This window comes from Ictidomys tridecemlineatus, chromosome 6 (assembly GCF_052094955.1).
Source record: "Ictidomys tridecemlineatus isolate mIctTri1 chromosome 6, mIctTri1.hap1, whole genome shotgun sequence".
NCBI lineage: Eukaryota > Metazoa > Chordata > Mammalia > Rodentia > Sciuridae > Ictidomys > Ictidomys tridecemlineatus.
The window spans coordinates 482432-500810 of record NC_135482.1 but is presented as its reverse complement, the minus strand read 5'-3'; the positions used below and the strand labels follow the sequence as shown (position 1 = coordinate 500810).

Genomic DNA, 18379 nt, shown 5'->3' with positions numbered 1-18379 from the left:
TCAGAGGCAGAGCGCTTGCCTGGCATGTATGAGGCACTGGGTTCGATCCTCAGCACCACGTAAAATAGAATAAAGTTGTTGTTGTTGTTGTTGTTGTTTTAAAAAGGGGGGCTGGGGATATGGTTCAGTAGCAAAATCCCTGGTAGCAAAAAAAACAGGAAAATGAAAAGAAATTGGTTAATCTTTGTAGTGAGATTTTTGCAGTCTCTCCCTCAATACCTCTTAACTATGAAGTTGTTAGTTTATTACCTAAAATCAAAATTTAGGATATCATAAGAGTTTTCTCAACTTAAGACAGTAGGAGTATTGATTTATCTTCACAAATCCAGGAATCCTGGGCCTCTTTGGAGGCCTGAGCCCAGCCCTGCATCTGGTGGGAGGGATGGTATAAACTCAGGCTCACAGAAGAGCCAGCCACCTCTCTGCTTTTATACTTTATACATTTAGTTTTTTTCTGTAGTGATCAAGTATTTCTTTTATCATCAGAAAAGGTATTTAGATAAATACCTTAGAAATTTGCTTGGAGAAGAAAAGAGACAGTATGGCCAGTCGAGGGGCAGCAGTGCCGTGCAGCCCGTACTTCCTCCCCAGCTCTGTCTCATGGCCGTCACCTAGCATTTCCTGAGGGCCCAGGTGCCTTGTCTTCTCTTTGGACCAGTCAAACATCTTGACTGGAAGTCTTGATGGTCAACTCTTGAGATTTCTTTTTGGGAGAATTACAAAGCTCTTTGGGGACAGAGGGTGAGCGGAACATGGCTGGGCCGGGTCGCTGTGCACAGGGCACGGGTGTCGGTGAGGCTCCATCTGCTGTCCTCACCCACAGGACAGAGGGCTTGGTGGACTCCTTTTCTCAGGGACTGGAAAGGCCACATGCTGTCAGCAGCAGTGTCCTGCATGGCATCGAGCCTCGCCTGAAGGACTTCCACCAGCTGCTGCTCCACCCGCCAAAGGTACAGTGTGTGCGGCTGCTGGGGGACATGCAGGAGAGGCCCCAGTGACGGGGACAGGCAGCAGCAGAGTGAGCGTTGTCACAGTGCCCCCCCAGACCTCGCCCCAGACCTTGCTAGGCAGGTCCCGACACAGGCTTTCCAAAGGCCTGGCCCCACCTCTGGATGCCCTGCCACCTCCAGGGAGGCCCCCGGAGCGGGAGAGCTCACAACCTCCTCCTGCCAGGAGCCTCCAGGCTGGGGGTTCCGCAGGTCATGGGGAGCCCTTGTTCACTCAGGCTCCTGCTGAGGAGCAGAGATCTCACTGCCTCAGCCTCAGCCGTTGCCTCCCTGCCCTGCGACCGTCCCTTCCCTAGTGCTCTTCCTCAGCACCCTCCCTGGCCTGCCTGTGACTCCCCTTCCTCACCTACTTGAAGTGAGCTTGGCAGAGCAGGGGTTCCATTTCCTCAGCTAAGTCAGCAGTGCACACCGTGGGCTTCCTGGGGCATCCAAAGTACCGCAGCTCTGCTACCTCGTCTCCTCTGAGAGTGTTCGCAGGTGTCTTGGTCAGCACCTGAGGCTGTGGCCCAGCGAACCCATGGGCATTCACGGCAAGGCGTCCTGAGGGGGCTGCAGCTGCCACCCTGTCTTGAACATCTCTCAGACACCCTGACTTATGCCACTTGGCTTGGCAGATGAGAGTCCCTGGGCTGCTCGGCCATCGATAGCCCTTGCTTACTCTTCATGGGCCTGGAGGAGTGGTGGGCTCTTCCCCAGAGGGCCCCCCCCACACACACACACACACACATACCTTACTCTTTCCTATCCTGAGCCACACCATGGAGCAGTGGCCCCGGCCTTTGAGCGGTTGGCATGTGACCCAAAGGAAGCCAGCAGGAGCCATGCTGGTGGCCGGCCATCTTGGGACTAGGTGGCATGCATCTGTAATCCCAGCTGCTTCAGAGGCTGAGGCAGGAGGGTGCAAGTTGGAGACAAGCCTGAGCAACTTTGAGAAACTTGCCTCGAGATTTTAAGAACATGTTTTTGGTTTTTAAAGAAGGGCTGGAGTGTAGCTCAGTGGCAGATTGCTTACTAGCGTGTGTGAGAGGTCTTGGGTTCATCCCTAGCACAAAAACAAAAACAAGGCTCTGACTGGTGGTGCCCTGTATCCACAGAAGAAGGCGATCCTAACCACTGTCGGCGTCCTGGAGGAGCCCCTGGGCAGTGCCCGCCTGCATGGGGCACGCCTTGTGGCCGCTCTGCTGCACGCCGACACGCCCAGCATCCACCAGGAGCTCTGCCGGCTCAGCACCATGGACCTGCTGTTGGTGAGTGGGCTCCTCTGCCTGCCTGCCTGCCTGCCTGCCTGCGCGTGCCCGTGTCCCCCGCCGCTGGACCTGCCGATGGGTTGGGGGCAGCAGAGTGGGGTCCATCAGGGCAGGAGTCCTGCTGAAGAGGTGCTGGTTCCTTGACCCAGCCCATAGTGGAGCTCCTGAGCAGCAGGGATGTGCCTCCACCTCAGGCTTATGGGGAGCCGCCATCCACATGGACCTGCCCGTGCCTGCCTGCAGGGGCAGGCGTCCAGTCCCTTCATCTCCCTTCTCATACTCTGACTTGACCAAACAGGACTATGATCGTAGCTCTTAGAAGATGTCCCAGAAGAGACGCTCTTCTTCTTGTGAGGAGAAGGTGGACTGTGGGGTGCCACAGGTGTCTAAGGAGAGGGGACAGGCAGTGGCAGCCAAGTGCTGCTGCAGAGAGCCCCTGGGGGTGCTGACTGGGAGGGCGCTGACCAAGTGGGTGCTGTGGGCCTGCCTGGCCCACCCTAGGCCTGGACCCTAGAGATCTCCTACAGACTCAGTCCCAGAACCAGGGCTTCCCCCAGCCCACCTCAGAATTCAGCTGTTGGTCACTGTGGTGACAGATCCTGGTCAGAGTCAGAGGAGTTGATTCAAGACCCACCTTCCTTTTCCATTCTTTAAAATAATTTTCACTTTGTCTTTCTTTTATTTTCACTTTATCCATTTGTGTGCATGTGGTATTGGGGTTGAATCAGGAACATTCTGCCCTAGTTACATCCCCAGTCCTTTTATTTTATTTTGAGATGGTCTTGCTGAGTTGCCCGGGCTGGTCTTGGAATCACAGTCCAAGTTTTCTTCAAAGAGTTAGATTTTTGACCCATTTTGAATTAATTGTGGCATATGGGATAAGGTAGGTTCCAACTTCATTTTTTACCACGTGGATATCCAGTTTTCCTGGCACTGTTTGTTGGAAAAACTGTCCTTATCCCATTAATGAGGACCTTGGAACCTTGGTCTTGGAAACCTTGTTGAGAGTGGACTGACTGAACATAGGCCAGCGTCTGGGCTCTGTGTTCTGTTAATTGGTCTGAATCTCTGTCCTCACTCTAGGGCCTCACTCTTGATGATTGTAGATTTGGAATAAGTTTTGAAATTGGAAAGTGTACATCCTATGGATTGGTTCTTTTCTCAGGATTGTTTTGGCTATTTCTAGGTACCTTGAGTTGCAATATTTTTTTATTTCTCAAAAAAATTGCTATTGGTAGTTTTAGAGTGCTTGCATTGAATCTGTAGATCACTTTGGATAGTGCTGTCTTTTCAACAGTATTAACTCATCCAATCCATGAACACAGTTGCTCTTTCATTGATTTGAACAGGTCTTCTTTGGGGCTGGGGTAGCTCAATGGTAGAGCGCTTGCCTAGCATGTACAAGGCACTGGGTTCCATCCCTGGTGCTGTAAGTAAATTTTTAGAATATAGAAATAATCACTAGGTCTTCTTTAAATTCTTCTAGCAGTGTTTTGAAGTTTTCAGTGTACTGCAGTGCAGTTTTCAGTGTTTCCTGTCATTGGGTTAATTTATTCTTAAGGATTTTATTCTTTTTAATGCTGTTGTACATGAAGTGATTTTCTTTGCTTCATTGCTATAGAGAAATGAAGTGGTTTGTGTGATTTTGAATTCTACAACTTGGCTGAATTTGTTTGTTCTTATAGTTTCTGTGGAATCTTTATAGAGTTTTCTACTTATAAGATCATGCCACTTGAGGGGCTGTGGCTTGTGGCTCAGGGGCAGAGCACTCGCCCAGCACATGTGAGGCACCGACTTCAATCCTCAGCACCACATAAAAATAAACAAAGTAAAGTTACATGTGTTATATATGCCACTTGGGAACAGAGGTCATTTTACTACCTTTTCCAATTTGGATGCCTTCTATTTCCTTTTCTTGCCAAATTGCTCTGGCCAAAACTTGCAACACTGGGTTGAGTGGAGGGTAAGCATGGGTCTCCTTTCTCTTCCCTGATCTAGGGAAGCTTTCCGTCTTCCAGCACTGGGTATGATGTCAGCTGTGCGGTTTTTTGTAGATACCTTTATTATGTTAAGGAAGTTTCCCTCTATGCTTGGTTTATTGAGTTTTTCAAATTAAGAGTGGTTTGAATTTTTTCAAATACTCTTTTTTTATGCATTGAAATGCTCATTTGGTTTTTGCTCTCATTCTGTAATATCATACTGATTTCCATGTGTTGAGACACCCTTGCATTCCAGGAATGAGTCCTGCTTTGTTGTGGTGTCTAATTCTTTTAATATAATGTTAATTCAGTTTGCTATTACTTGCATCAGTATTCATAAGGAATATTATTGTTTTCTTTTCGTGTCCTTGTCTGGGAACAGAGAAAGTAAGGGGCAGCCTTAGAACTAATTGGAAAGTGTTCCCTTCTCTTCAGTGTTTGAAGAGTTTAAGGATTGGTGCTAATTCTTAAATTGTGGTAGAATTCACCACAATTCTACCACCTTAAATTGTGGTAGAATTATTTTTATGTAGTGCTGATGAGTCCCTGGAAGCATGCTGAGCTCCCAGGAGAAGCTGCATGAAGCTGCATGTGGGCCTGCCTGGCCCACCCTGGGGTCTGAGTTCCTGTCGCAGATGAAGCGACATGGCCAGGCACCACTAAGGTGGCTCAAGGTCACCCTAGCAAAGAAGGTAGAGCCGAGGCCTGGGCTGTGCTTCTGTGAGATTGGGGTGGGGGTGGGGGTTGTGGTGCCTCCTTCCTCCTTCTCCAGCTACCTCACCAGCTGTGAAAAAGGGCTGCACTCAGGCTGGAACACAACTTGCACCCAGCCTTCTCCCCACCAGCGCCCTCCTCCTCTGTGCTGACAGGCTACTGTGGCCTGTGTGAGGTGCAGTGGTGGCAGAAGAGAGGCCCTCGGGCTGACTCAGCACTGTGTGTGGGAGATGAGATGGGCACATGGGAAGGCAGCTGCCCTCAGGGGCCTCTGTCCCCCAGGGACACCTCAAGGAAGTCAGAACCTCCTGCCTTAAGGCATGGGGACGTGGGCTTCAGTCCAGTTGGTAGGAGAGAGATTCATGCAGCTTCTCCTGGGAGCTCAGCATGCTTCCAGGGACTCGTGGGCCAAAGACAGAACCATAAAGAAAATTTCCACATTCTTGTTTTTAGTTGTAGATGGACACAATACCTCCACCTTATTTGTTTTCTTGTGGTGCTGAGGATCAAACCCAGTGCCTCCTGCTTGCTAGGCAAGCGCTCTGCCACTGAGCTACAGCCCCAGCCCAAGTTTTACATTCTTAGATCTGAGAAATAATAAAAATAATAGGGGGCTGGGGCTGTAGCTTAGTGGCAGAGCACTTTCCTAACATGTGTGAGACACTGGGTTTGATCCTCAGCATCACCTGAAAATAAATAAAGTGAAGGCGTTCTGTCCGTCTACAACTATAAAAGAAAATTTTAAAATGTAAAGATAGGTTTTGCAAGGAACTTACAAAGACTTACACTGGGAGAGACTGGAAATGAATGAGCTAAGCCTCTAAAAAGTACAAAATAGTGACTGTGATTGTGGCTCAGTGGTAGAGCACTTGCCTAGCATGTGTGAGACACTGGGTTTGATCCTCAGCACCACATAAAAATAAAGATATTGTGTCCACCTACAACTAAAAAATAAATATTTAAAAATAAATAAAGGTATCGTGTCCATATGCAACTAAAAAAATTTTAAAAGACAAAATAATAAACTCATAATGGAAAGAAGACAGTTATTTGGGTAAGAGCAGAGATCAATGGGACTCACACAATCCTAGGCAGGAGAGGCAAAGGGCCAAGACAGCTCCTCACAGAGTTAGTGAGAGAAGCAAGAGCACATGAAGTCAGGAGCCAAGGTCGGGAGGATTCCCTTCACCTCTGTGGCTCAGCTGTGCAGAGAGGATCTAAGAACTCTCCTCTGTCCTCTGTTTTACTCAGGACTTGTTTTTTAAGTACACCTGGAATAACTTTTTGCACTTCCAAGTGGAGCTATGCATAGCTGCTATTCTCTCCCACGCTGCCCCGGAGGAGAGGGCAGAAGCCCAAGGATCCCAGAGCAGGGTGGAGCCACCCCAGGGGAGCGGGAACGGGAACAGGAGCCTGGAGACCCACCAGCCCATCGCCAAACTCCCCGAGAACACAATGGTGACCCATGTAAGTCCTGCCAGCATCCTGCTTGTCAGTACAGGCTGAGCCCTACCCAGATGGTGGGTGCCAGCATGGTGGGGTGCCTCTGCCAGACTATCGTGCATTGGTTCCTAAACCCCTCGTAGTCAGGAGATGCCACCCTCCTTGACCCCAGGGACAGTGATGTGTGATGAAACATCTTGGTTTCCCAAGTCACAGAACTGGGAGCAGAGAAAGTGAGGGGCAACCAAGGGAAGGCAGCATTTGCACCGTGCTCTTGCTGCCATGGGCTGTGGTCCTAGGGAGGTCACCAAGAAGCAGACCCACCTGTGTAAGTGCAGCATGTCTGTGACCAGAATGAAGAGGACACTGCAAGTGCCAGCTTCTCCCGGAAAGGCCTATGGTCCAGTTCAGCCTGCTGGCTCCCCTCCCCCACGGGCTCCCCTCCCCCTCGGGCTCCCCCTCCCCCACGGGCTCCCCCTCCTCACAGACTCCCCCCCTCAAGGCTCCCCTTCCCCATGGGCTCCCCTCCCCCTCGGGCTCCCCCTCCCCCTCGGGCTCCCCCCCCTCACAGGCTCCCCTTCCCCATGGGCTCCCCTTCCCCACGGGCTCCCCTCCCCACGGGCTCCCCTCCCCACAGGATCCCCCTCCCACAGGATCCCTGCTCACACAGCTTCCCTGGGGCTCAGGGCCTGGGGTAGTCTGTGTCTCCTCCTCTTTCTGTTCTCAGCGTCCAGAATCACCCCTGGCAAAGAGGAGCCTTGGTTGGAGCTTGCCATGGAGGGAGGGAGGGAGGAAGCCAACTGGCCTAGGTTCCCACTAGGACCTGCTCAGGAGGCGAGGGTGGGCTCCCTGGGCCACACTGCAGAGGCTTGGGAAGGGGCCTTGGGTCTCTCACCAAGCTTCACAGATGGTGGGCTTGAGCAGGGCTGGCTGGGGGCCAGTCCAGTCTGGCCTAGAGCTGATGGCCCATTGGATAAACAGCCAGTGGGCAGCAGGCAGTTCCGGCGAGGAGAGCTGCCTGGTGGGGTGGAATGTCCAGTAGCCATGGAGGCCGACAGGGAGCCCAGGTCAGGAGGCCTGGCCCAGGGCGAGGCCCTGCTGAGATGGCAGGCACTCCTGCACCCTGGGAAGCAGAAGGGAGGGTGCCATGGGCAGAGTGAAGGGACTGGAGCAGCAGGGGAGGCCCATGGGAGGGCAGGCAGAGGGCACCAGAGGAGCCTTTCTCTTGCTGATCTTGGGGGGGGGCGGTGTCTTGAGACCCTGGGGCAGCGCCTGCCTCTGCAGTTGGGCGGGGACCACAGAAGTTAGGACTGTGAGGTGTCCAGCCACAGGTCCTGTTGCTGCCTGCAGCACCGGGGGGAGGGGGCTGTGCATCCCTGCAGGCCCCCACTCACGTGCCTGCCCTCTGCCTCCCCAGCTGTTCCAGAAGTGCTGCCTGGTGCAGAGGATCCTGGAGGCCTGGGAAGCCAATGACCATGCACAGTAAGCGTCCTGGGCCTGCCTGGAGGTCGGGGCGCAGAGCCACAGCTCCCTGGGGTGCAGGCAGCTCCAGGCCTGGTGCGGGCTGTCGAGGGGGTGTGTCATGGCCCTGTGTCTACTGCTGTCCTGGAAGGGATCTTGCTTCTGGGCAAATAGCCATTAGGGCAGCCTGGAAAGGAGGACACAGGGAGGTGACAGGTGGCAGGAAGGGGCAGGCAAAGTGGCAGCCAGGCCCCCGGATCTCTGCAGCTTCTGCGCAGCCCGCCCTGCCCAGACTCTGTGCACTCGTGCCCTTGTCCACTCCTCACCCTCCCCAGCGCCCAAGCACTCTGTTGGCACTCACACCCAGGGACACATTTCTAACCAGAATCTTGGCTTAACCACGTCTTCCTTCAGTTCAGGCAGCAATGACCTGCATGTTGTCCAGGGCCCAGGGCCACCCCTACATTCCTTGTCCTGCTGGTACAGGTGTGCTCTGGGCAATGTGGGATGGGGCTCGTGGGAGTTGGGAGGGGTCTACACCTGTGTGTAGGCCAGCCAGGGCCATGTGGTCAGAGTGGTGTGGAGGTCCTGCCCAGGCCAGCAGCAGCAGCATTTGCAGAGCCATGTGCCCCATTGAGCTCTGTGGCCACCAGTACCTCAGCTCCTGCTCGGCTGGCCTCTGGGGGCCTTGACCCACACTAGGGTCTTCCTGCTTGTCTTCATGCCCCAAATGAGCAGGGTCTGTCTCACCAGCTCCTCCTGGTGGTGAGATGGGATGGGCCTGCTGGGCGTGGCAGGTTCTCTCCACACCAGTGTCCTGGAGGTGAGGATGCTTTCAGGCACTGGGCAGGCCAGGCAGATGCCCTGGAGGCCAACCTGGACTGACCCTAGGGGATGTGAGGACTGGAAGGACTGGGATGGAGGTAACATTGGAGATGAGCTCCAAAAGATCCTTGTTGCTGGACTCCCAGTGATGAGTCATGCAAGGCCAGCGCTGCGGGGCCACCCTGACTGTCCCTGTCATTTTCAGGGCAGCAGGTGGCATGAGGCGTGGGAACATGGGCCACCTCACGCGCATCGCCAATGCAGTGGTGCAGAACCTGGAGCGGGGGCCTGTGCAGACCCACATCAGTGAGGTCATCCGAGGTGAGCCTGCCACCTGCCACCCTCTGCCCTCTGTCCCCAGCAGGTGGCATCTGCACTGATACAGAATGGGTGGTGCCACCACCTTTGTCTTCGTAGCTCCTCACAGTGTTCTCCCTCGAGTGGGCCCAGGAGTCCACTCTGGTCAGACTCTGTGGAGGCCTGTCAGCTCCTGAGCAGAGGTCAGGACACTCGGCTCCGCCAGTATTGGAGCCCAGACCTGGGGGCTCACGTGCCGTCAGAGCCCTGCCGACTGACCTCCTGTCCATGTTCCAGCTCTGCTCGGGTCCTGTGGGCTTGGAGGGCTTCCAGGCCTGAGTCTCAGGGGAGAGGATCAGGTGGCATCCTGTTCCCTAGAAGCAGGCGGTGGGGACTGAGCCTGCAGGAGCCCCAGCCCCGTAGGGGTGGCAGATCAGCAGAGCCCCCATCACCCTTGGGTACAGCCCCCAAGGTGTTCCTTCCTGCCTTTCTTGAGCATGGGGTCTGACTCGGTGGCCACATCCACATCTCCATGCTGTGGACTCTTGTCATCCGGCCTGAGGGCACAACTGAGAACCTGGGTGGGGCATTGAGAGGGGGCCCAGCAAAGTTGACTGGGATGCGCCCACTTTCCTTGAGGCATGCTTAGGAGGTGGCTCTGGAGATGCCCAGGAATGGCATGTGCATGGAGGGGCATCAGCTCCAATCAGCACCCTGAATTGCTGGCAGGAGTCTGGGCGGTCTGGTTGTCCTGGGGAGGACTATAGGACTGGGCGTGGGCGTAATAGGTAGATGAGTTAGGTGTGCCCAGCACAGGTGGCCAAGGAGGCATTGCTCATGGCTTTCCCGACTGGCCTCCTGGGAAGGTGTGAGGTGAGAAAGCTCAGGTGGTGCTCCCTGCCCCCCAGGACCAGAGGGGGTAGTCTTTCAATCACACTGCAGTAGCCTCTGGTGAGGTTGAGCCTGCTGGCCCGCCGTAGCATGGGACGAGTATATGTGGTCCTCCGGAGGGGCCAGCAAGCCTGGGGAGATACCCCTGCAACTGTAGGGCGACACAAATGGGGTGGGTGTGGCTTGGTGTTGGCAGGCACTCTCCAGGATGGGGCCACGAAGGGAGATGGGGGCAGAGGAGAAACTCTGGGCCTGTCATTCCTCACTGTCTTCAGATCATGAAAGCCTGGGGCTTCAACCTCCCAAGGAAAACACACTCTCATACAGGCCGGTAGGACACTGCTGAGCAGAGCCCAGGAGGGGTGCAGACCAAGACGTGCCTTCTCAGACCCCACTCAGGGTTTGTGTGCTCAGGCTCCAGCCAGCCGGCTCCCAGCCGAAAGTGATGGCTGCCCTGCTGAGGTTCCTGCATCCCATGCTCACTGGGCCCGTGGCCCTGCAGGACCGCACACCACACACAGCTCTGTTGGCCTCCTCCCAGGCCAGCTTTGAGCTCTCGGGGGCTGGCCAGAGAAGCACAGCCCATCCCTCCCTGGACCAGGGTGCCCCTGCTGTCCTGGACCTGGGTGCTGGCACTGTTCACACAGTTCCAGGGACTCACCAGGCAGCACTCTCCCTACAGGGCTCCCTGCAGATTGCCGTGGACGCTGGGAAAGCTTTGTAGAGGAGACGCTGACGGAGACCAACCGCAGGAACACCGTGGACCTGGTGAGAAGCCCAGGCTGCTGCTGCCGCACAGCCACAGCTGAGGACAGATGTCCTGGTGCTCTGCCCTGCAGCAGGGGGAGGTGCCAGGACAGCACTGCACCTGGGCCACATGCTCCCAGCTGCTTGTCTCACATGCATGTGCCCATGTGTGACCATGAGCATGTGGCCTGGTGTCTGGCCTGCTGTGTGTGACACAGGCTCCGCCCTTGCCGCACCAGGCTGGCTCCTCAGGGCTTCTGTGTTGACCTCTGAGGCCTCCCTCCCATGTCAGGAGCGGAGGCTCCTCTGGAAGGGTTCCTTGTGCTGGAGCACGCTGTGCACCAGTGCACAGGAGCTGGGCAGCCCTGGGCCTCAGCCTCCTCTGGTCTTCCCTCACAGCATAGCCTCCTAGGCCCAGAAAGCAGACAAGTGCCAGGCTGGACCCTGGCTGGGCTGGGCGGGGTCTGGGGCGCCCGGGCAGCTCACTTGCCCACCCCGTCTGGCCTGTGTTTTAGGTGAGCGCTCACCACCTTCACTCCTCGAGTGAGGACGAGGACGTTGAGGGTGCTTTCCCTAACGAGCTGTCCCTTCAGCAGGTGAGGGCATGGCCGGCACTCTGCACCCTGCCGGGCCCTTCCCAGAGCCCGTGCCCGTGGTAGCGCTTAGTCCCTGATGGCACCTCATAGTAAAGGGTTGTGGCGGCTCATCCCCAAGCACGTGTGGGGGAGAGGTGGGTCTGGGGCACCCCAAAGGCCCATCGGTTTGGTGCAACCGCTGGGGGGCGCCGAACCTGAGTGAAGCGCGAGGCCAAGACGACTCTGGACAGCTCGAGCCCAGACAGCCAGAGGCACTGCCTGCTTTTGCCAGAGGCTCCTGAGCTCCAGGCTGCTCTGGTTTCCAAGGAGCAGCCTCCAGGGCGAGGCCTGCTCCTCAGTGGCCTCTCCTCCTCCCAGGCCTTCTCCGAGTACCAGATCCAACAGATGACCGCCAACTTCGTGGATCAGTTTGGCTTCAATGATGAGGAGTTTGCAGACCAGGATGACAACATCAAGTGAGCCTGGCCTTGCATGTGGGTGGGCGCGATTTCCGCTCCCTATGCCTTGTCCGCCCCCCACCCTGTAGGCACCCAGACCCACTGGACCAACGCCAGTGGCAGAGGTGCTGAGGGTGCCCCTTGTCTTGCAGCGCCCCATTTGACAGGATTGCAGAGATCAACTTCAGCATTGATGCCGACGAGGACAGCGTGAGTGACAGGGGCTGCTGGTATTGGTGGGCAGCCCTGCTGCGTACTGCTAGACAGCTTAGGCTGTGCTCAGTCCCCGAGTTGGGTGATGAGGCTGTGGGTGACTCTGTGTCAGGACGAAGAGGATCCCCTCGATAAAGCCCAGAGTAGAGCTCCCCTGTCCTGCGAGACAGCCCTCTGGGAGCCAGGTGGGGCCAAGGCTTCCCCGGGCCCAGAGCTTGGTCTCTGTTCTGTCCTGCAGCCCAGCGCAGCTCTGTTTGAAGCCTGCTGTAGTGACCGCATCCAGCCTTTTGATGACGATGAGGAGGAGGACATCTGGGAGGATGAGGAGACTCGCTGCACTGCCCGGGTGGTGTCCAGAGCCAGGTGCGGGACCTGTCCAGCCCCCCAGGCCCTGCACAAGATGAGGGCAGGCATGTGAGCCTGCGCTGGACACTGTCCTTTCTCACAGAGTTTGGGGTCGGGAGGTGGGCCGGGAAGGCTCTGAGACTGGAGCCACACAGGCTCCTGCTGGGCAGCCTGAGCTCATTTACCAGCTCTCTGACTACGCCATGTCACCCCCACCAGGTTTGGGGCCCCCCACACCTCAGAACACTGCTCAAAGAACGCCCTGGAGCGTGGAGGCCAGGACAGAAAGGCGGGCTCCGAGGCAGACAGGACGGCGCCTAGGGCAGGCATCCTCCTGCCCCCCGCGCAGAACGGAGGTCCCCCGTCGGAGAGCGCCTCAGAAGGTAGCACAGGGGGCCCACCAGGGATAGGGCATTGGGAACAGGTGTGGCTTGTGGCATGCACATCACAGCCCGCAGCCCGCACGTTCCCGGCTGTACATGCACTCATGCTGTTTCCCTGATGTCCTGGGTGAGGGCTGGCTCATGCTGCACAGCCTGGGTGGTCTCGCCTTCCCCTCTGTTATGCTCATATGACCCCATCTGCAGGGCTGGTGTCCACCCAGTCTGTTGGGAAAGGTCCTCCCCAGCAGTCTGGACAGTGTCTGGACACAGCCCCATTCACCACCTCAGAAACATTCAGTGGCACAACCCCACACGCCTCTCAGGACCTGTGCTCACCTCTGCCCCCGGGACACTGCCAAGGTGCTCAGGACTCTTGTCGGGTGGTGCTGGCCCCTTAGCTGAGGATACTAAAAGCAAGGGCAGTGGGCTGAAGGCAGGGATACCCAGGATAAGAAGGCACTGTGCCAAGGCCAGGGATAAGGCAGTGGTACCCTGCTCCTGCCACGCCTCGCTGAGTCTTGTCCTGGGTTGGGACAGTGGATGGAGCATAGGAGCAACCATGTCACCTCCATGCACCCATCAGGTCCCCTGGAGGGTCCTCCAGGTGCCCTGCTGAGAACTAGATCAGTAGGCATAGGGGTGTCCCAGGGCCTGAGGCCAGCTGCTCTCTGGTGGAGAGTCCCTCCCGGGTCCCTGGGTCTGCTGAGTACTGTTTCCTCATGTGCCTCAGGCAGGGAAGGCTCAGGGTTAGGGTTTCCTTCCTGGGAGCACCTCTGTCCTTCCAAACCCTGGGGAGCCCCTGGTGCAGACATGGCCTGCCTGTGTCTGACCACACTGTGACTCTCTCCAGCAGGTGCTGCATGGACAGCAGTGTTTGATGAGCCAGGGAACCCGACGACCCCAGCCCCCAGAGCTGTGAAGGACGTGGGTTCCAGTGTGTGGGCAGCCAGCACCTCCACTCCAGAGGAGAAGGGCTGGGCCAAGTTCACCGACTTCCAGCCTTTCTGCTGGTAATGAACACATCAGAGTGTGGGGTCATGCCAAGAACTGCCTTTGGAGGTCAGGGTGTGGCTGACCTCAAGGACTCAGCCTGTCCTCGTCTTCATTTGCAGCTCCGAGTCAGGGCCCAGGTGCAGCAGTCCTGTGGATGTGGACCATAGCCATGTGGAGGCAGGCCAGAGCCCAGACCCAGGGACATCCTGTGAGTAGAATCAGCAGCACCCCAGGCTGAGCCAGGGCGGCCTCACTGTGGGGCAGTGGGTGGCAGTGTCCAAGGCCCTATCTCAGTGGTGATAAACTTGTGGGGTCAACACTGCCATGTGCACATGGAGGTACTTGCCTCCCCTTGTGCCTGGAACGTGTGTGTCACCGGGAAGGCCCCGTCGTGACCTCTGATGGTGAGGGCAACGAGCAGCCCTCTCTGGAGTAAAGGGACAAGGATGTCCTCTTTGCAAGGAGGCCAGCAGCTCACTGGCCCCTCCAGCAAGCCCAGCCCCATGCATTTGCCCTCACAAGGTCATTGGAATCCACCAGTGGACAGCCCCTGCTGGAGCAGTTAGGCCCCTGGGCTTCCCCCACACCCAGATCTGTCTGTACAGTCTGCATGATCCAGATGTGCACCTTAGGCAGCAACTTTGGGGTCCTGGCATGAAGCAGCATGTGGCTAGGCCAGGGCAGGAAGACAACCTGGAGCCTGATCTGAGACCTTGGCCCCATTCCTTCTTCCTCTGGTAGGATAAACCCAAAAGCTCCCTGAGAAGATGCCTGAGAACTTCAGGCAGAGGCAGGCACTGCCTGGTACTTCTGTCCTGTGTGCAGGCTTGAATGACATGGTGGCAGAACCAACTGAGGCTGAATGGGACCCTCCCTGAGTCTCACATCCACCCTGACTTAGAGGGTGGGGGACAGTCCACGTGGGGGCACACAGCAGTGCAGGCGGTTCCTGTGCACACAGACCCTTGCAGGACACACACATACGGGTAAAGCACTGGGGCCACGCCAGATGCCTCTGCCACCTGTGCCCAGTAGGCCTTGTGGCCCCAGCCTCATGGTCACAGCAGCCTCCTTGCTTTGTAGCTGGTCCTGCCTCCCCTTGTGCCTGGAACGTGTGTGTCACCGGGAAGGCCCCCCTGGTGACCTCCGATGGTGAGGACGAGCAGAAGGTGGCTGGCACCATGGGAACTGTGAGCACAGGCCCAGGCCGAGAGGGATTCCTGCCACCCAGGACAGAGGCAGCTGCTGTTGGCAGGTGTGTAGGGGACGGCAGGTCTGCCTGGGCCTTGGTGCTCACTGGATGGCATCCAGGATGGTCACCAGGCTTCTTGGTTACCAGCTGTTGGCTCCCCTGGGAGCGAGCGCGGGGGCAGGCCAAGGGGCCGGCTCTAGAGGAGCAGCACCCAACATTGACATGGAGGCTGGACAGAGGGCAGAGGACCTCTTTCTCTCTCTTACATAGAGTCCATTTGCTGTGTGGTTAAGACAGGGCCTGGATGTCCCAGAAACCTCAGTTGCAGAGAATACTCCGGTTGTCTCAGATCGAGGGAGGCAGGAGGGAGACATGCAGTTTTTAACTTGCTGCAGGCAAATGTGTCTGCAATCAGACCTTGCCTGCTGCCCACTCCTGGGCCGTCCTGTGCGGACTCTTGGATGCATGCCCGCCTCAGGTGGGGGCATGGATGCTCAATAACATGGGCCATCTCAGGACTGCACTTGGGGTGGTGGAGCCCTGACTGGGAGGTGCTGGCAAGTCGGCCCTCCCTGGAGGAAAGGGACAAGGATGTCCTCTTTGCAAAGAGGCCAGCAGCCCATTGGCCCCCTCCAGCAAGCCCAGCCCCATGCATTTGCCCTCACAAGGTTATTGGAATCCACCAGCCAACAGCCCCTGCTGGCCTTTGGGCAGAGGATTGGGGGTGTGTGAACATAAGGAACTGTGGGAAGCTGGAAATGGGCCACCTCTGTGCAAAGGTCAAGGCAGGGATGACCCTGGGGTTAGATCCCACAGGAGGGGACAAGATGCAGACTCATGATGCTCTGCACCTGGGTGAAAAACTTGGCATCGATGGCAGTGGCACCAGTGAGCTACTTGGGTCTTCTTGTTGTGGCTTGACTGCCCAAGCACCTCACCAGTGTGCCTGGACATTAGGCCCTGGATCCCAGCCTGCCCCATCCCACCCGTCCCGCTGCTTCCTAGTGTCTGGGACTCCTGTGGTGGTGGGCTTGGGATGTTTCCCCCAGCCATCCCATCAGCCCTGTAGCTCTGTGCTTACAGCTCACTAGCTCACTCCCTAGCTGAGTGTACAGCCAAGGCTCACAGAACCCCTGGGCCCATACCCTGCCCTCTGGGGCCTTGCAGCAAGGCACAGGAAAGCCTGACTTTAATTCCTTCTTAAAAGTTTAAAATCAATCACTGAAATTCTTAAATTTTTAATTCTTTTCCTAAATGCTTTCTTAAAAAGCATTTAAATCTGCTGTGGAATGCAGGTGTCCGGTGCAGTCAGCCCTTTCCTGTGGCCATCTGCACAGAGCTTACCATCCAGCTGTACTACTGCAGGAGGGGAGCTTCCCCCACCCCACCAGTGCCCCTCCCTGGGTCAGATGCCCCATGCCCTGAGCCTGCAGGAGGCCTGCCCAGACCTTGAGGGGCTGTTAGACCTCCCCAGAGTAGGTTTCCTCAAAGCCCAGCAGGACCCTTTCTCCTCCGGCCCTGGGGTGGTTCCCTTGCCCCACCCCCAGCCCAGTGTAAGTCTGTAGTTAAAATCATGTAGCAGAGGCATCCAGGGCTCTGGGAAAACAAGACACTTAATAATTAGCAGGTCTGAGTGCTGCTTGAAGGAGGGTGGAGATCACTATTTGGAAACGGGGCATCAGAGCTGACTGGCTGGGCCACCCAACTGAGTCAGGAGTGGGAGGGGGCTGAGGGCCATGATCCCAGGCCACTTTCTAGAGAGGTCCACCCTGCTGATCCTTGGGTGCATGAAGCTGGGCAGCACTGGTGAGTGGAGGGGGCACCCATAACTGGAGCCCATCTGCCTGCCACAGAGCCAAGTGTGCCGACAGCACACCGCTGGGGCCTGCCAGCCTCGTGCCCTCAGAAGCAACCTCCACCCCAACTGTGGCCACACCTCCCAAGGCCACTGTGGCGGCCACAGTACTCGACAAAGCAAGTCCTCCCATGGCTGCTCCAGTGGTCTCTCCTGCAGTGGCTGTGTCAGTGCCCCCAGGGCCCACCATGGTGGTCCCCACAGCAGCCCCAGCCACAGTGGCCACCATGGGGACAGCAACAAAAGACAGGTGAGAAGGTGGGGCATGGCACAGGGTGGGGAAGGACAGGCTCTGCAGGCCCCAAGTACCTCCAGCCCTGCCCCCATCTCTGCAGGAAGACTGACGCCCCACCAGAAGGAGCTGCCTTAAATGGTCCTGTGTAACGCTGCTGCCACTGGTCGTGGTTCACCCTGGTCAGGCTGCATCCTTAATCAAGAAAACTACCTGGTGATGCAATTTGTTCTCCTTTTTTTTTTTTTTAATTTAATTTAATTTAATTTTAAAATAAATGCTGCACTGGTAAAGCTGGCAGTTGGAACCAGTCGGACAACCCAGCTGGTGTCTCTCCTGCCTGACCCAGAGTCTCTCAGGCCCTGCTGGAGGACAGGACACACTGGCCATCCCCCAGGTCCAGGCCCCAGCACAGCAATAAGGTCTCAGACATGATCGCTGCCTGCAGGAGCTGGGGTTGGGGGCAAGACCCTGACGTGCCACAAGGACTTGGAAGGGCAGGAGGGGTGGACGCCAAGGCTCTTTTCACCGATCCTTTTTAACGCATGCAGGAAGAGTGGAGTTTTTTTGCACTTTGTATCCAGCTCCGACACAGGGTCTCTCCTGGCTCAGGGCAGAGGTGAGGGCCTGAGCTGGGAAGGCCTGACCTCACAAACGTGGGTCAGGTTCCAAGACTGCTGCTGCCTGATGGCCCTAGGAGCTGGCATCAGGCATCTAACCAGGCTACAACTTTTGACTGCCTTAAAAAAAAAAAAAAAAAAAAAAAAAAAGACCCTCTGGGCCTGGTGGGGTTGTCCCCTGGGGCCAGCAGGGCAGGCCAGCACCCTGGGGGTGGGGGGTGGGCGGTGCCTGGCAAGAACTGACCTCAGGCATGTAGAATGGGCACAGCAGGGTGTGAGGGCTTGGTGAGTGGACTGCACTGTTGTCCTGGAGGGTTCTGAAAGGTTATTTTACATTGAATTATTTTTTAATGTTCTGATCATCTGACAGGGCACCCCAAGCCCCTGACCCCAATAAAAGTCATGTCATTCTTACTGACACGCCAATGTGTGGTTAAGCTGCAAGCCTGGAGTGGGGGCCCCTTGTAAGATGAGGGTGGGGGACAGGCCACACCCAGCGGTGGAGTTTTACACTAAGCCCTCTCCCCAAGAAATTAAGAGCTTTATCTGAAGCTTAAGTCACACACTTCAACCTCCTTCAACCCCCAACAGGTGGACAGACGATGCCGGCACCCACCCCCCCCACCCACCCCCACCCCCCCGCTGCCCAACCTGCCCTCGTTTGGGAGTCCCTGACTCCACCTCTGCTCAGCCAGAGGGACCCACCAGCTCCGGCCCAAAGCTCTCTCCCAGCAGTGCCTCAGCCCCTCACCCTCTGAGTCCTGAGATCCTGAGTGCCTCCACCCCGTGCTGTGGCTCCAGCTCCCTGGTAAGAGGTGAGCACTCGAGTCACAGGCTGGTCTCACACCACCAGCCCTCGGATCAGGCCACAGTCACCACCACCTGAGACCATCACCCAACAC

At 56.6% G+C, this 18379-nt stretch overlaps 1 protein-coding gene across 13 annotated transcripts in view; it reads left to right on the top strand.

The window, feature by feature from the left end:
- The window catches only part of Ppp6r2 (protein phosphatase 6 regulatory subunit 2), a 96657-nt gene extending 78760 nt beyond the window's left edge, over positions 1–17897 (top strand). For 7 of the 13 annotated variants that reach the window (XM_078052314.1, XM_078052311.1, XM_078052312.1 and 4 more), the window contains 17 exons: positions 824–950; positions 2102–2254; positions 6199–6414; positions 7808–7872; positions 8882–8997; positions 10547–10632; positions 11127–11207; positions 11565–11662; positions 11797–11854; positions 12096–12220; positions 12422–12585; positions 12874–12945; positions 13439–13595; positions 13698–13786; positions 14662–14833; positions 16624–16875; positions 16961–17897. In XM_078052314.1, the coding sequence (XP_077908440.1) occupies positions 824–950; positions 2102–2254; positions 6199–6414; positions 7808–7872; positions 8882–8997; positions 10547–10632; positions 11127–11207; positions 11565–11662; positions 11797–11854; positions 12096–12220; positions 12422–12585; positions 12874–12945; positions 13439–13595; positions 13698–13786; positions 14662–14833; positions 16624–16875; positions 16961–17009 (2080 nt within the window). In that variant the 3' untranslated portion in view covers positions 17010–17897. Of the gene's footprint in view, positions 1–823; positions 951–2101; positions 2255–6198; positions 6415–7807; positions 7873–8881; positions 8998–10546; positions 10633–11126; positions 11208–11564; positions 11663–11796; positions 11855–12095; positions 12221–12421; positions 12586–12873; positions 12946–13435; positions 13596–13697; positions 13787–14661; positions 14834–16623; positions 16876–16960 lie in introns of all 13 variants that reach the window. The other 6 variants (XM_078052315.1, XM_078052310.1, XM_078052309.1 and 3 more) reach the window with 6 other exon arrangements.
- Positions 17898–18379: the final 482 nt, after the last annotated feature.